We start from the raw sequence: 18,267 nt of genomic DNA, 5'->3' as shown, positions 1-18,267 counted from the left end.
CTTCATCGTTTATTTTGATTAATGATTTTGCCATGGTAACCAAAATTCTGAAAATTCTGTAAAAAATTTCATTAAAAGCTACTCGTGCAGTTTGTAGTCTTATTGCAAAGTTGCCACAAGAGACTTGATCAAGGGTCATTTTTCTATTTATTGCTGTTGTAAAGTTTCTAGTCCCAACTGCTACCTTTCTCTTCATTTGTTATACATGCAAGTACAAACAAGTACAGCTACAGTCTTAGCAGAGACTTTTGCTTCTTAATTTCGATGATAGAATGGAAACACCTATAGCTTGATCAATTTTATATCTGAACCCTATTTTAAACTCTAATGGTCAAAGTCCATGAGAGTTTATGCTAAAATAAGACGTCCGTTGTCAGCTTTCTCTCGGTAAATTTTCAAAGTTCCACTCCTTCAATTTGGTCTGATGCTACTCCTCCTACATTTTTGATCTGATTTCAATATAATTTGGCACATACGTAGACTACACTAAGACGCGTAATTCTGTATATCGGTTTTTGATTTCGATGAACGGTGTTGCTATGGTTATTAAAAATAGAAACTTCTTTGAAATGTTTTCAAAATGCCATTCCTCCTACAGTTTTGGTCTGATTTCATTATAACTTTCAAACCTAACAATTAGATTACACTATTTAAGATATAATAGTTTTCTCTATTATTTTTTTATATTTTGATGAATGATGTTGCCACGTTTTTTTTTTTAAATAGAAATGTCTTTAACATTAGGGGCCTACTTCAAAGATGGTCCAAAAAAGTTTTGGAACTATAAATTGTATGTAATGTTTTTCTGCTTTGTCATCTCTGCTTGATTGTTTACATTGATTCAAACAAACTAAGTTACTTCCGAAACCGCGATTTTTTAAAAGCAGATTTAAAGGACATTTTATGGGACATTTGTGGATACACTCGCCAAATATTTATTCGACATACATGTATTTATAACATGTACTTTTATGCTCGAGAATATCAGCTAGTATACGTGTCTAATGCGCTGTGAGGTCATAAAACAAATTGTATAAGGCTGGTTGAAATTAATTTAACGTTTAAGTTACCTATAATCTTCAACACTACGATGGTGATTAAACAAACAAATCAACATAATTTTTTTTAATAAGATACGTTCAGTATTTATTATCAGGTAAGCTTTTTGCTTAGAGATCGTATTCACTAAACCTGTAAATTTAAATTATTAGATCCATTAAACTCAGATCAAATACACCTCTACGTCTATTCAGGCAGAGTGCAGTTCTTAGAGTTACTATAAAAATAATATCAAGTTTTTGTACACGTTAGGCTTTTCAAAATTAATTCTACAGTGTTGAATTGTTTGGGTTTTTTTTAAAGTGCACTTTTCTCCAAAACCTAGCTTGCGGGTGACTTTTTACTGTAGAATTAATTCTTAACAGCCTAACGTGCACAAAAACTGATAAAGATAGCTAAGTATCAAAGGTAAACACCTGTCACGTGACAAAAAACTACCAGGAAGAAGAAAACAAACCGAAAGTTATACGAAGATTTCAGCTGAATTTAACATTTCATGAAGAATAGATTGACACGAAGTAGCCAGATCAGGTGTGTATGAAAAGTAAAACTTTCTAATAAGTCATTGTTGATTGTTTACTGCACGTAATATATGTCGGTAAGGAATCTATCTGTTATATGGAGAAATAGAATATCTTCAAACTAAAGATTACCGTAGATCACTTAATTTTCGCGACACCTTATTTTCGCGAGATAGTCATTGACTCTTTATTAGCGAGACAAAATTTTTACGAATTGTGGTCATTGCTCTATATAATCTTAAGTAATTCTATTATACGCGAGAATGAAATTTTCGCGAGCATACCGTCTCGCGAAAATAAAGTTCTCGCGAATAAAAAGTGATTTACAGTATTAGAAACCAAAAAAAAAAATGAAATCGTTAAATATTACAGGTCGATAGTGACCGAGGGGGGTGTTATTTTGGCAATATTGGCGAATCCAGAGAGGGGTTCCACGTTGCAACCCTCAGTTCCCCATTCATTCTTGCAGAGAGAGAATTATTTTTTCTTTATTACATATAAAAATATATATTTGTCTAATATTATGAATAAAATAAATACCAGTAGTTCATTCTCTGTCCTTTCTTTTTGCTGGATAAAATTTTTGCGTATAATTTGCTTTCCTCCGCATACCTTCAAAACCCTGACCCCGTACCCCGACTTGGATATCAGTTGAAGATTACAACGAATATAAGTTAGCTATGTTATTTTGGACCATCTTCTAACGTAACTAGCTGTAAGAAGTAAAATGAGTAAATATTATATTTATGAAAGGGGATATGCATTACAGAATTTTTCTCTTCTTACATTATGGAGATATTTAAATGAATGAAGATAAAGGATTATAATGTCCCCGTAGCTTCCAGGTGGAGACATCAACCTGCCCCCCCCAGCCCCCACACTTTCAAAAATTGCTAGATCTGCCCCTGACCTACATACGTTTACAATCACATAATTTATGGTTATCTCCTTGAATAATAACCTTGATGACCCCCTCTTTTATGCTTGTTAAGAAAAAACTTCAATTTTTTGTTTGTCTTGCCTTATCTCAACTGAAATTTTCGTCTTACAGACTGGTTTGCTTGCCCTCAAACGAAAATGAGCTGCATATGACATAAAACATTAAATTTTCAATTAATTTTATACAGGCTACAAAAATTAGCATGGCCACTGCCACCAGCCAGGCACAGGAACTCATAAACTGTGATCTTTGTGCCAAACCTGTCCAGCAATTCTGTAACAGCTGCCAAGTCGGTCTGTGTGAAGACTGCATCAACAAACATGTCAAGAGCCTCAAGTCCATGAAGCATGATATTGTTCCTTTCACAAAGCGTACAGTACAGCTTGTGTTCCCTCAGTGTACATCTCATTCCCACCAGAGATGTGAGGCCCACTGTCAACAGTGTGATGTCCCGGTCTGCATCAAATGTCTATCGGGACCCATTCATAAAGGTCATGATATTGTGGAAATGTCAGACTTCATTGCTGCCAAGAGAGAAAAAATTAAAAGAGAAACAGAAGAAATTGAAGGCATTATTCTAAAGAGTACAACACAGGACAATGTCACAGAAAACAAAATTTCCAAATCCATGGCCCATTATGCAGATTTACAGAAACAAACCACTGATTATAGAAAACAATGGCACCTAGAGGTGGACAACATCTTTAACAAAATGGAATCCCTAATCCAGTCACTCAGAGATAACAATATTACAATTCTAAAATCATGCCAGTCCAAACTCAGAAGTCAGAATTCAAGTATGATCCAAACTGTTCAAGAAAACAAAGAAATCATAAAGTCCAAAAATGTGTCTGATATCAACAACTACCAATCCAAACTGAAGGAATACAGGAACCTTCCACGAATAGCTGATTTACCATTGCCCTCTTTTCAAACAAACACAGTCGAAGGAAGAGAACTCAGCATAGAATTAGAAGAACACAAGGCTACACTGACACAGACATCACTATCCAGTCTGACAGATGAAGTCGCCTTTTTATCTGTTAAAAAAGTATTTGAAGAAGCCAAAGTGCTTGCTAACATTCCATCAAATGTTAAAAAGTTAGATAGAGTGGCCTGTGTAGGATCAGATAAAGCTTGGATTAATGGTAAAGACAAAATGATAACCTGTGTGGACATACATGGAGCCGTGCAAGACACTGTCACCAGTACATGTCCGACATTTCCTGATGACATTACAGTGACCAGACAGGGAGAACTGATATACAGTGATTATAACAATAGAACTGTAACAATTGTCAGAGATGGGAGGAAAGAGACACTGATCACCACACCAAGGGGTTGGCATCCATCAGGACTGTGCTGTACCAGGTCAGGGGACATCCTAATTAGTATGACTACTACTGGTGATAGATATCATAAAATAGTCCGTTATCAGGGACAGAGAGTGACACAGGAAATAGATAAAGATGAACATGGGGATCCAATCTATAAAGGAGGGAATGAAATTTTGAATGTGGTGGAGAGCAACAGTGGAGACATAGTGGCATCTGATGGAAATGCCAGAGCAGTGGTAGTGGTGGACAGGACAGGAAAAATCAGATTCAGATACAACAACAAGCCTCCAGGGGGGAAGAAATCATTCTGTCCTGAGCAAATAGTGACAGACTTCATGGGTCACATCATTGTGGCTGATAAATTCAATAACTGTCTACACATCTTAGATCAGAATGGAAAGTTCTTAAGATGTGTGGTTAATTATGGACTAAAGTGTCCCAGTGGACTGAGTGTAGACAGTGAGGGGAGGTTGTGGGTAGGGTTGTATGATTCAGGGGAAGTGAAAGTCATCAAATACATTAAATAATACACTTTTCAAATAATATGTATTTTATGAGTTTATTCCACGAACAATAAAAATTTATAATAGATCATAATTCATATTTTAAAATATCCCTGCTGTATTATTTTTCTTTGATTATTCTTTATCAAGTATAGTTACGCCATATTGAGAGAATGAAACAATGTACGATTTACTGATTGTCGTAATTAATTAGCATAATTAATTCGTTCAATTATGTAAATCGCACTTCACCCGAGCATACCCGATAGACCGGACGTATTTCATAGCGGTCCGGATTTCTTTCTTTAATTATAGTGTTCTTAAAAATTTCAAATTCAAAATGTAACTAAGTATGTAAATATATACTGTTTAATAGTTTAGTAGTAGTGCTAGTTGTTTTTGTTTTTCTTTTTCCTTTGTTCTTATGACCTTTTAACTTTTTTCTTTGTCCTGAGGAGGGACAGGGCGTCCCGAAAATTTGACAATTTTTATTGTTCGTGTCGTTGGTCATTTTATTGCTTTATATATATATATATATATATATATATATATATATATATATATATATATATATATATATATATATATATATATATATATATATATCCAAATTCAAATGATAAACTCAAACTTTTATCTAAAGGGCTTTCGCCCCATGCGGGCTCATCAGTAGATTTGAAATTGTAAACAAGTTACATTATGACGTCATTCTCGTGACGTTATGTATGCAAAGTTAAACATAATGATTGTGACGTAATAATAATCACAGTTCAATGAGGCGCACAGATAGAGTTTTACAGTTCATCTGATCAAAGTTTAGTGCCTATTATAAATGTACAATAATGGAGACATTTAATATAAAATGTACATAATAAAATAATTTGATTTAAATTTCTTTTAACAGTTCAATTTTGGTTTAAACATATTCATAAAATATTGTTCTTTGGCTTTCCGTAATTGTTCATTTTCCTCTTTTATTTTGTAAAAAGGAAATATATAAAAATGTCCTTTGCCACAAGAATCAAAGTGTTCACCACATGGCGTGTTTCTTATGGTCGGATCCTTAATCTGTTGTTTGTGTACGCGAACACGGTCGGCTAATTTGGTTCCGGTTTGCCCTATATAATTTTCCTCACATGTAGGACACGTCATACAGTATATAAGATTTTTAGATTTACACGTCATAGAGGATTAAACGTCAAACTTCATTCCGTTTTTAAAAATAATGGTTTGACCGGTTTTTAAAACTTGCCAGGTTCCGCATCTTGGATCCTCGCACTTAGAAACCATTGGTTTCTCGGGGTTTGATGTAAATTTGGCTGTTGTCAGAATCTTTTCAAATTGGGAGGTATATCCTTTGGTTTAATAAGGTCCCTTAATGTTTCTGATTGTTGAATAATAAGGAAAAATTGTTTGGCAGTTTTAAAGATGTTGTGATTTCTTGGGTTGTGGGTAAGAACAAAAGGAATCTTTTCGTTGCTTTCCTCCTCGTGATGTCTAATAGTTCCTAATTCGTTTACGGGTATATCCTTTGCCTTTTGTATAGCAGCATCAATTAATTTTGGAGGATATTTTTGTCTGGAAAGAAATATTCTTAGTTCGCACAGCCTTGTATTTCTACGATCCTCATCTATAACAATAGTGCAAATTTGTCTGGCCATATTAAATGGGATGTTTCGCTTGGTATGACAGGGAGGGCATGAGTTGAAAATCAAATATTGATGGGAGTCTGTGCTCTTGTAATAGAGATCCGTTATGATTTTGCTTCCCTCTTTTATGATAAGAATGTCTAAAAATGGCAATTTGTTTTCGCTGATTTCCATTGTGAAATGCATACTTTCATGGAGCCGATTTAGAATGCTCTTAAACTGTTGTAGATCTTGTAGAAATTTTGTCCAAAAAATAAAACAGTCATCTAAATAACGTTTCCAGTTTCTTTCAATGTATATACCAAATTCTTCTCCAAAAAATGTTTTGCATTCCGAAAAAAGTTTTTCCTCCAGAAAACCTAGAATGAGAGTTGCGTAGGTAGGGGCGACTTTTGTTCCCATTGCTGTCCCTTTTGTTTGTAGATAGTATTTGTCATCAAAAAAGAAATGATTATTTTGCAAAACCATTTTAAGTCCTTCGAGGATATATTCTTTGGAAAATCTTGGGTGGAGTACATCTGGATGCTTGTCAATCCAAAAGGAGATGGCCTCTAGTCCTAAGTTGTGAGGAATATTTGTATATAAACTAGTAACATCAAAACTCACTAATTTCGTATTTTCTTCAATGCTTTCTGGAATATGGTTTAGAAAATCCATGTCGTCCCGAATAAAACTAGGTACCAATTTGCAGAAAGGTTTTAATATAATATCTAGCAAATTGCTGAGCCTTTGTGTTGGACAAGAGGGACCAGCTACAATAGGGCGTAGTTTTAAGTCTGTTGGACGAGGTAATTTAATATAAGGTTCACTCATTTCCTGTATTCCGTTTTGGATTTGTTTAGATTTATGAATTTTCTGTAATCCATAAAAGTTACTAGTTTTTACTTCAAAATTGAGAAGAAAATCTATCTCTTTTTTAGTTAAATTCTCGAAAAATTTTGAAGTGTATTTTTTCATTGTAGACATCGTCTTCTTGTCTTCATTCGAAGTTAGTTCCCTGTAAAAGTTTATATCATCTAATTGTTCTGGGACCATTTCTTTGTAGTGTTCTTTGTCCATAATTACAATAGTTCCTCCTTTGTCAGCCTCCTTGATGATAATAGTATCGTCACTGGTAATATTTTTCAGTGCCGTTCTCTCAATTTTTGAGATGTTATCTCGCACATGAATATCACTGTGATTGTTGTGTGCAGATTTTTTTGAAACAATTAATATAATCGTCCAAGTGTTTGTCCCTGTTCGATTTTGGTTTCAAATTACTTTTGTTTCGGACTAAGGATTCGTCATTGTAATCCGAATTCTGAAAGAATTCCCGGAGTCTTAGCTTCCGACAGAATTCCTCTGTGTCTTTGATTACATCTACGTCGTCTTTTTTAGGCGTAGGGGTAAATTTTAGGCCCTTTTTTAGTAATCCTATTTCATCCGTAGAAACCGGTCACGGTAGCCTAGTGGTAGAGCGTTCGCTTCGTGATCGGGAGGCCCGGGTTCGATTCTCGTTCGCGGCGCCGCGTCATACCTAAGACGTAAACAAAGGTAGTGACTGTTTCTTCGCCAAGCGCTCGGCACTAGAAGTGAAAGTCACGGGTCTTTCGGATATGACCTTAAAAACGTAGGTCCCGTGTCACGGTAGGCGCTGGCACGATAAAGAACCCTCACTCCTCAATGGCCCTGAGTGCCGAGTATAGGTCAAAATTTGAAGCCCTTCACCGGCATACGGTGACATCTCCATATGAGTGAAAAATTCTCAAGAGGGACGTTAAACAATATACAATCAATCAATCATCCGTAGAAAAATCCCTTTGAGATAGATTTATAATTTTGGGGTCGACTTTAGATGTTTTTTCTACAGGTATTGGAAGCGGAATTTTTTCATGCGGTGTTTGCGAAATTGGCCCTTCCCTAAAAAAGAATTATTCCCTTCATATTGCTGGTTTGTATTTCTGTTATTAGAAATGTTATTGCTCATTTTGTTTTGCTGTTTGTTGCTCCAAGGTTTTTTCCACTGGACGTTTTCCTTGTTGACATTTGTTTGTGCTTCGTAATTTCTTTTGTTGAAAGAATTCATACGGTGTTCATTTCTCCCCACGTTTTTGTAGTGTGGTTTATTTGGTTCAGAAAAATCACCTCTGTGTTCTGAAAGTAGAATTCGTTTTGATCAACAGAATCCATGTTAGGTCGTTGACCTTGACGTCTGTTTTTCTTTTGTTTTTGAATTTCTGGTTATTAATTAATTTTTTGAATGTGTTTTACTGGTATATGGAAGGATGACTCAGACAAGATCACAAACGGCAACAAATATGGATATTTTAGGAGAAATATCAGGTAAACTTTCTTCTCTTGATTCTAAAGTTACAACGCTAACGGATCTAATTCAAAAACTGGAAACAACCGTTCAGTGTTTTGATGTCAAGTTGACCAACATTATTCAGGCTTGGCAAAAGGAAAATGAAGAAAATACTGTAACAAGACCGAATCCTTATAAAACATATGCCGATGCCATTATACATAACAGGAACGAAACCCAATCACAGAATGATATCTACGAAATAAAGAGGGAGATATCGATTTGGAGGAGAATGCTCAACGAGAGAAAGCAAGCTTACTGGAATGCGATTCGTTGTGAAAATTTAGCGGATACTTATGAAAAATGGAGACAAAATAAAGAGGTTATTTTACCCCGTAAGTACAGGATAAAAAACATTGACAAGGAACCGATTGAAGAAACTCAAATAAGAAGAAACCTTGCAATTCAAAGATTTGAAGCGGAAATAACACTTTTACGCATTCGGGTTCCAAAGTACAAGGCCAAGTTTGAGGATTGTGACCAACGTATGTATGAAGAGATCACAAACAGATTTGATGACGCTACTCAAGACAAACTTTTTGTCCTCTGGAAAAAAGAAACCGATCAAGAAAAATTCAAGTCAGAAAAATTGCTACAATCGAAACAAGAATGGCTTGTAGACTACGAGAAAAATTTTGGAACAAGCATAATGAAAAAAAAACAGAAATTCAAAAACAAAAGAAAAACAGACGTCAAGGTCAACGACCTAACATAAATTCTGTTGATCAAAACGAATTCTACTTCCGTTCAGAACACAGAGGTGATTTTTCTGAACCAAATAAACCACACTACAAAAACGTGGGGAGAAATGAACACCGTATGAATTCTTTCAACAAAAGAAATTACGAAGCACAAACAAATGTCAACAAGGAAAACGTCCAGTGGAAAAAACCTTGGAACAACAAACAGCAAAACAAAATGAGCACTAACATTTCTTATAACAGAAATACAAACCAGCAATATGAAGGGAGTAATTCTTTTTTAGGGAAGGGCCAATTTCGCAAACACCACATGAAAAAATTCCGCTTCCAATACCTGTAGAAAAAAACATCTAAAATCGACCCCAAAATTATAAATCTATCTCAAAGGGATTTTTCTACGGATGAAATAGGATTACTAAAAAGGGGCCTAAAATTTACCCCTACGCTTAAAAAAGACGACGTAGATGTAATCAAAGACACAGAGGAATTTTGTCGGAAGCTAAGACTCCGGGAATTCTTTCAGAATTCGGATTACAATGACGAATCCTTAGTCCGAAACAAAAGTAATTTTAAATCAAAATCAAACAGGGACAAGCACTTGGACGATTATATTAATTGTTTGAAAAAATCTGCACACAACAATCACAGTGATATGCATGTGCGAAGAGAAACCTGTAGGCACCTTTCGTTTATTATAGATCTTGACCTTAAGTGGACAAATCCATTCTCATGTAATGAAATTACATTCTTTGTGATAACTTGTGAATGGAATATGCAACTATTTTGAGGGAATGCAAAAATCCTCAAAATTAAATTTCAGTATCACTAATATCTTGATAAATGTGTCTTGAGTCAAAGATGTGCTATATAATGTGTGTAATTGTTTGATGTCTATCATGAAATGCATGCCTATTTATATTTATTCGTTAATTATGTATTAATTATTTTTAACTAATATGGCTGGTGTTTGATTACAAATTTTCTATCAAATATGATCTTTCTAAATAGAAAAATACAATTTCGGATAAATACCAAAATTGTAAATCTGAAAGTAACCCCAAAAAGTCATTTATTAATTAAATCCTGTGTAAGTGCAAAAAGGTCAAGAAATGTAACATCGGTAAATAACCTATTTCTCGTTAGTTTGAGGGGAAAGGTGAATATTTTATTCACTTTTTGTAATCATTTGGGTGTGTTCTTCATCATATGAAAATTTGAAAACATTCAGACAAAGACTTCTGAAAAATATGGACAAATTTATGGTGGAAAATTGACTAAAAATAATAGAGTTCAATTGCCTATTTTTTCTTAAATGTGGACTAATCTTTTAGATGAAGGATATGGAGATAACGAACAGTATTCAGTCTCAAAGTCCATAAAACAATACAAAATAAGAGCAGAGCAAGCACGGACCCCCGAAACATCAGAGGTGGGATCAGGTGAATGGAATAAAAATAATTTATAATTGTTTAATACTGTTCAGTTAATAAAGTCGACGACCAAAGATGTTTATAAGTATTTTTGAGATTTTTCATATTCTCTTTATGACAAGTACCCCTAAAAATGACTGAAAATGTATAGTCGCAGTATGTAATTACCATTCCATGTTTCACAGGCTGCACTACATTTAATAACAAGGAAACATGTCATATGCTTTTGACTGATTGATAAGCGAGTGCTAATTCATCATTTTGTTCAGTTCTTATATAGCTAGTAAACCAGTATGGAAACTAAAAAAACATCTATATTGATTTGTTTCGTTTTTTTCTTCAAAATGCCCTTTTCGCTAAAACCTATGTGCGCCGGTGACCCTTTACTGTAAAACTAATTTTAAACAGCCTAACATGTACAGAAACTGGATAAAGGTAGCTAGGTATCAAAGGTAAACACCTGTCACGTGACAACAAGCTACCAGGAAGAATAAAGTCAAACCGAAAGTTATACGAAGATTTTAACTGAATTAAACATATCATGAAGAATAGATTGACACGAAGTAGTCATATCAGGTTTGTATGAAATAAAATTAAACTTTCTTTCTAAGTCTTTGTTCATTGTTCACATGTCAGTAAGGAATCTATCTGTTATCCGAAGACGTAGAATATCTTCAAACTATAGATTATTAGAAACCAAAGAAAAAACTGAAATATTACAGGTCGATAGTGGTCGGGAGGGGTAATTTTGGCAACATTTGTGGATCCGGGGAGGGGTTTCACTTTGCAACACTCCCTCCCCCTGTAATGATATAGAATATTGATGGTGGATTTAAAAGCCTGTGAAATCGACCAATCGAATCATTTTATATTTGACCAATCAGCGCTTACATTATAGCCAATCAGAGTTCCAGACTCATCAAATAATCATCAGTAAGTAGAAAGAGTATAAATACAGACACCCATGAAGCAATCGGTTACTTGGTCGTTACTCATCGCTTGAGTAACACCTCTTGGGCTAGGTTCTTGGGCTGTGTCGGGAAACAACATAATTGTGTGTTAGACCACTCAGCTCAGGAACCTAGTTCCTTATTAGTGTCTCAGTGACTAGTGTCTTGGTGACTTAGTTTATATAGTGTCTTGGTGACTTCATTATAGTGTGTCTTGGTGACTTTTAATAAAGGTGTCTCTGTGACTTATAATTACTAGGGTGTCTTTTAGGGTATTGCAGAATGTGTCGGGAAACAACAGAATTGCTCGTTATACCACTCAGTCTGCAACTACAGAGATAGGTTAATATTATATTTGATTATTTGTTTGATTGTTGGTGATTCTGTCGTTATAGTTCATTTTTATCTTGTTTATTTATTAATCATTATCCAGATAGGACCGAGGAAAAAGTATATACATTTATAGTGAATTTCAGTCAGTTTCTGGTTCAAGTGCCATTGTAATTGAAGTTTGTTTAATTCGATATAAACGTGATTCTTAGGAAGGAATCCTAAACAGACCTAATTATTAATCATTTGTAATTTGTAAAAACGTTACACCCCATTCATTCCTGCAGAGAGAATATTTTTTTTTCTGTATTATATATAAAATATATATACAAATATATTTGTCTAATATTTTGAATAAAACAAACACTGGTAGTTCATTCTGTGTCCTTTCTGTTCGCTGGATAAAGTTTTGCGTATATGCTTTTCTCCGCGTAACTTCAGAACCCTGGCTCCGGACCCCGACCACCCACAGGTAATGCAAGGTCACACTTTGGTATTATCCGAAGATTACAACAAACTTAAGCTATGCTATTTTTGGACTATCTTCTGAAGTAACTGACTGTAAGAAGTATACATAAAAATTCATGAAAAGAGGTATGCAATAAATTTTTCTCTTCTTACATTATGAATACATTTAATTGAATAAAGATAAAGGTTGAAAATGTCCCAGTAGCTTCCAGGTGGAGACATCAACCTGCCCCCCCCCCTAGACACACACCTTCAAAAATTACTAGATCTGCCCCTTGCCTATACATATTTACAATCACATAGGTTATGGTTAACTCCGAGAACAATTACTAGTAATAACCTTGATGAACCCCTCTTTGCTTGTTAAGAAAATAATTTTTAATTTTTGTTTTGTTGTCCCGCCTTATCCCAACTGAAATTGGTTTTTATAGACCTGTTGTTTCTCCTCAACATAAAATTAGTGACACATGATATAAAAACTTCAAATTTATTCTGTAGAGGCTACAAAAAATTAGCACTGCCATCAGCCAGGCACAAGAACTCATAACTTGTGACCTTTTTGACAAACCTGTCCAGCAATTCTGTAACAGCTGCCAAGTCGGTCTGTGTGGAAACTGCATCAACAAACATGTCGACAGCTTCAATTCCATGAAGCATGACATAGTTCCTTTCACAAAGCGTACAGTACAGCTTGTGTTCCATTAGTGTACAATTCACTCCCACCAGAGATGTGAGGCCTACTGTCAACAATGTGATAACCCAGTCTACATCAAATGTCTTTCAGGACCCATTCATAAAGGTCATGACATTGTGGAAATAGCAGACCTCACTGCTGCCAAGAGAGAAAAAATTAAAAGAGAAACAGAAGAAATTAAAGGCATTATTCTAAAGAACACAACACAGGACAATGGCACGGAAAACAAGATTACCAAATTCATGGCCCGTTATGCAGGTTTACATAAACAAACCACTGATTACAGAAAACAATGGCACCTAGAGGTGGACAACATCTTTAACAAAATGGAATCCCTGATCCAGTCACTCAGAGATCATCATATTACAACTCTGAAATCATGTCAGTCAAAACTCAGAAGTCAGAACTCTAGTATGATCCAAACTGTTCAAGAAAACAAAGAAATTCTAAAATCAAACAAAGTTTCTGATGTCAACAATCACCTATCCAAACTGAAGGAATACAGGAACATTCAGCAAATACCCAATTTACCATTGCTCCCTCTTCAAGCAAACACAGTCCAAGGGAGAGAACTCAGCATAGAATTAGGAGAATACAAGGCTACACTGACACAAACATCACTATCCAGTCTTACAGATGAAGTATCCTCTTTATCTGTAAAGGAATTCTTTGAGGAAGCAAGAGTGATTGCTAACATTCCAACAAATGTTAAAAACGTACTGAAAGTGGCCTGTGTAGAATCAGATAAAGCTTGGATTAATGGAATAGACAAAATGATAACCTGTATGGACATACATGGAGCTGTATAAGACACTGTCACCAGTAAATGTATGACATACCCTATTGACATTACAGTGACCAGACAGGGAGAACTGATATACAGCGATTACAACCATAGAACTGTGAACATTGTCAGAAATGGGAAGACAGAGACAATGATCACCACACCAAGGGGCTGGCATCCTGAGGGACTGTGCTGTACCATATCAGGGGACATGGTAGTTAGTATGTGTACTACTGATAATAGTCATCGCAAAATAGTCCGTTATCAGGGACAGAGGGTGACACAGAAAATAGATAAAGATGAACATGGGGATCCAATCTATCAAGGAGGGGAATATGTGATGTATGTGGTGGGGAACAACAATGGAGACATAGTGGCCTCTGATGGTAATGCTGACACAGTGGTAGTGGTGGACAGGACAGGAAAAGTCAGATTCCGATACAACAACAAGCCTCCAGGGGGAAAGGAATCATTCTTTCCTACACAAATAGCGACAGACTCCATGGGTCACATCATTGTGGTTGATCAAATAAATAATTGTCTACACATTCTAGATCAGAATGGACAGTTCCTGGGATGTGTGGATAATTGTGAATTAGAGCATCCTATGGGATTGAATGTGGACAGTGAGGGGAGGTTGTGGGTAGAATTGTTTGATTCAGGGGAAGTGAAAGTCATGCAATACATGAAATAAATTTCAGACATTCAATCTTCATTATTTAATGTGTATATCTTTGTTTATTACAAGATTAGCATTAAACATTACATCTTGAAATAGAAGTCGTTTATATCATGTTCTGGCTCATGCTAGATTCAGCTAGAATATTTATACTTTAGAAGTATTCAACTGTTCAAAATTATAATATATATAATAAAATATATTTGTTGAAACTATATGCAACATCAAATTAAGATGAATTAATTCATTTAAATGGTTGAATGTGTTAATACATCTGAAATCTGAATAAAGTATATGTTTGTATGAAAAGTAATTTGACAATTTAATTTAAGCTAAGAAAAGGATTTGAATCTTTAATGAAAATGAAGATAACGAACAGCATTCAATCTGAAAACCTCAATGAAACAATACAAAATAGGAGCAGAGAAAATGTACAGGTGGGATCAGGTGTCATGGAGGAGTGAACAAACTTCTGCAGTTTGCAGAATCAATAGATTTCTTTGTGGTTTGGTTTTCATGGGTACCTCTAATCCATGAATTAAAATCTTCCACGTATTAATAAACTAGGATTGCACAATCATTTTTCCTTTTTTGAGGTAAAAGAGATACACAAAATTAAATCCCCACAAACATGTAAAATTAAGCGATCCATGAAAATTGGCCCACAAGAATTTTAATGAGTATTCAGATGATCGAATAAAGTAAGTAAATTCAAAAGAAGAAAAGAAGAGCGTGTAACAATGATTCACATTTGGAATTTTTAATTAATACATGTACGAGGGTTGTTCGAAAAGTTTGTGGACGATGTAATTTCTCCGAAGATATGTTGCAATTCGAAAAATTTTGTATATTACATTAAATGATAATGTATTTTGAAATGATGCAAAATTTCAGTCAGTTTTACTTACATTTATTAAAGTTATATCAATTTTTATGATACATTGCCAATGCCCGCGGAGCAACTGTGGCGTAATTTTTTTTTGACGTCGTTACCTCGCTATGTTTTATGAATAATCATGCATCTTCTTAGAAACGATGCGACGATCCACCGATTTTTTGCATCAAAGTAATTTCGGCACCAAACGAGTACAAACCTTTTCAAATCCAAGAGATTTTGTGATTATTTCATGTGCTATAGACGTACTTATTTCAAATTTACCCGCCTTATTCCATATTGCTAATCTTCTATCTTTGTCAAGATCTTGTAACATTGACGCCGTCAAGTCAAATTCAATAGTTGGAGGTCTTTCTAACTTTTTGTCATCCCAAGTTTCACATCGTCCTTCTTTAAATTGTTTATTCTACTTGTACACCATTGATTATGATACTTTTGACCTATCCTCATATTCATCTAGCAATTGTTTTGTCTCAAAAGGAGTCTGTCCTGCTACCACACAAAATTTTATAACAGCGCTCTGTTCTGTGACGTCCAATTCTGACGCCGTTTTAACCGTGAATTTAGACCGTTCCCTTTCATTATAAATCGATAATTTGAGAACCACATGCTCAAAATAACTGAAACTTCTAAAATATGACGATTGCCTATTATTGTGATCTTATATTCAATATCATAGATTTTCGAGCGCAAAATTTAAAAAAAAATGTGTAATGACAATATCGACTTAAAATATTCAAATACGCAGAAAACGAGGATGCTCCGCGACCCCCTGCTAAATAAATTAGAACGGCTGTAAAATTTTTATTTAATGGACCAAAAAATTGAAAAGTTGTAGTTTTACTGGAAACATGGTATAATAAAGATATACAACGTTTCACTTCAAATATACAAATACAGCGGTCAGTACCCAACCAGTCCACGAACTTTTCGAACAACCCTCGTATTATTAAATCAGATTATTAACAGGGGTAAGAATGAACTGTATTATAATCAAAGTAAGTAAAGATTGAAAATTGGCCGTGGTATTTCCTCTTATTGAAGGGTGCATATGAATACAGTGAAAAACTTTTTGCGAGTGGCATTTAATTCATGGTTTTCATGTTAATACTGAAGTGGGTAGGTTTACCAACATCCCTAGGAAAGATCGCTTATGGGTTGGTTGTAATTCTAACTGTATCAATTTTGATAAAATGTGAAAAATATATGCTTACCAAACATGAGAAATATTTCAACAAGTTTCCCATTTTTTAGCTTAAGATAATGAACAAATAAGTTTTTGTGCCTGGCGAGAAAAGGAGCTGGGTTAATATTTAAATCAAATAAACGATAATAAAACTATCTATAGTCTGGGCCAATTTGGAAGTTAAATATATGGATAAGGATACATGATACAAACAAACTTATTTTTAAAAAAATTTGAAAATAACAACGTGAGACATGTTTTAATAAATAAAATGAAGTTTTACAGCGTAGTATTAAATTTTTTATTCAAAGTTGCACAAAATGGAATTTTAAGTGACAAAATATTTGTATAGAATTTTCATGTATTAACAATAAACCTTTACTTTAATATAAATCTGTGTAAAGAAAGAATAAGCATTCTTATTTATCATCCAATTAAGCTAGATTTGAAACAGAGCAAATGTTTAATTTACTTTTGCTTTCTATGCAGGAGAGTCTCACTTTTGTATGGTGCAACTCTTTATTTTTTTTATAAACAGGGAAAATTTCACCCCCGTTTTATTTTCACTCCTTTTCACCCTAACCTAGTTTAGCCTAATTTAAAACGGGACGAATTCAAAGTATACAATATAATTTATGATTGGGCGAATTTAAAACGGTAAAATTGTCTGCAAGTGGGAAAGGACTAACTTGATTTTTATGCCCCGCCATGAATATGGCCGGGGCATATAGTGTTTGTCATGTCCGTCTTCCGTCCTTCCGTCCTTCTGTCCTTCTGTCCTTCCGTCCTTCCGTCACACTTTGCGTTTAGCTCTGTTCAAAGCTAAGTTTCAAAGAAACTATCCAAGATATTTTCATCAAACTTCATATGCTGATAGATATTGATGAGAGCTATGGTTCATCTAGGGATAAACACTACCAGACTTGCTTCGGATGCTGGATCTGACTGACATTTTCAAGACGAGTGACCAGGTAAAAGTTTTAGGAACAGGTCCATTCCTAAGGAACTATAAGCCCTACTTGGACCAAACTTGCATGGATGATGAATCTAGGGATGGACACTACCAGACTTGCTTCGGATGCTGGATCTGACCTACATTTTTCAGATGAGTGACCAGGTTAAAGTTTTTAGAGCTGGTCCATTCCTAAGGAACTATAAGCCTTACTTGGACCAAACTTGCATGGATGATGCATCTAGGGATGGACACTACCAGACTTGCTTCGGATGCTGGATCTGACCTATATTTTCATTCCCAAGTAACTATAAGCCCTACCTAAACCAAAATTACATGGATGATGCATCTAGGGATGGACACCACCAAACTTGCTTCGGATGCTGAATGTGACCTATATTTTCATTCCTTAGTAACTATAAGCCCTACCGGAACCAAACTTATATGGATGATGCATCTAGGGATGGACACTACCAGACTTGCTTTGGATGCTGGATCTGACCTATATTTTCATTTCCAAGTAACTATAAGCCCTACCTGAACCAAACTTGCATGGATGATGCATCTAGGGATGGACACTACCATACTTGCTTCGGATGCTGGATATGACCTATATTTTTATTCCCAAGTAACTATAAGTCCTACCTGAACAAAACTTGCATGGATGATGCATCTAGAGATGGACACCACCAAACTTGCTTCGGATGCTGGATCTGACCTATATTTTCATTCCCAAGTAACTATAAGTCCTACCTGAACCAAACTTGCATGGATGATGCATCTAGGGATGGACACTACCTGACTTGCTTCGGATGCTGGATCTGACCTATATTTTCATTCCCAAG

The 18,267-nt window shown here is 35.0% G+C and overlaps 2 protein-coding genes across 2 annotated transcripts; both read left to right on the top strand.

Moving 5' to 3' along the window:
- Positions 1 to 1,513: 1,513 nt before the first annotated feature.
- On the top strand, positions 1,514 to 4,384 carry LOC134262272 (uncharacterized). Its single transcript, XM_062744647.1, has 2 exons — positions 1,514 to 1,594; positions 2,708 to 4,384. Exons 1-2 carry the CDS (start codon positions 1,556 to 1,558, stop codon positions 4,382 to 4,384), a joined length of 1,716 nt encoding a protein of 571 aa, XP_062600631.1. The 5' UTR covers positions 1,514 to 1,555.
- Positions 4,385 to 13,756: 9,372 nt separating this feature from the next.
- LOC134262271 (uncharacterized) lies at positions 13,757 to 14,404 on the top strand. The gene has a single exon (XM_062744646.1). It carries the CDS (start codon positions 13,757 to 13,759, stop codon positions 14,402 to 14,404), a length of 648 nt encoding a protein of 215 aa, XP_062600630.1.
- Positions 14,405 to 18,267: the final 3,863 nt, after the last annotated feature.

Source organism: Saccostrea cucullata, unplaced genomic scaffold (assembly GCF_032062105.1).
Source record: "Saccostrea cucullata isolate Sc308-1 unplaced genomic scaffold, CSIRO_AGI_Scuc_v1 ctg12259, whole genome shotgun sequence".
Classification (NCBI taxonomy): Eukaryota; Metazoa; Mollusca; class Bivalvia; order Ostreida; family Ostreidae; genus Saccostrea; species Saccostrea cuccullata.
Note: the sequence above shows the minus strand (reverse complement) of the source record. Positions and strands in the feature narration are given on the sequence as shown.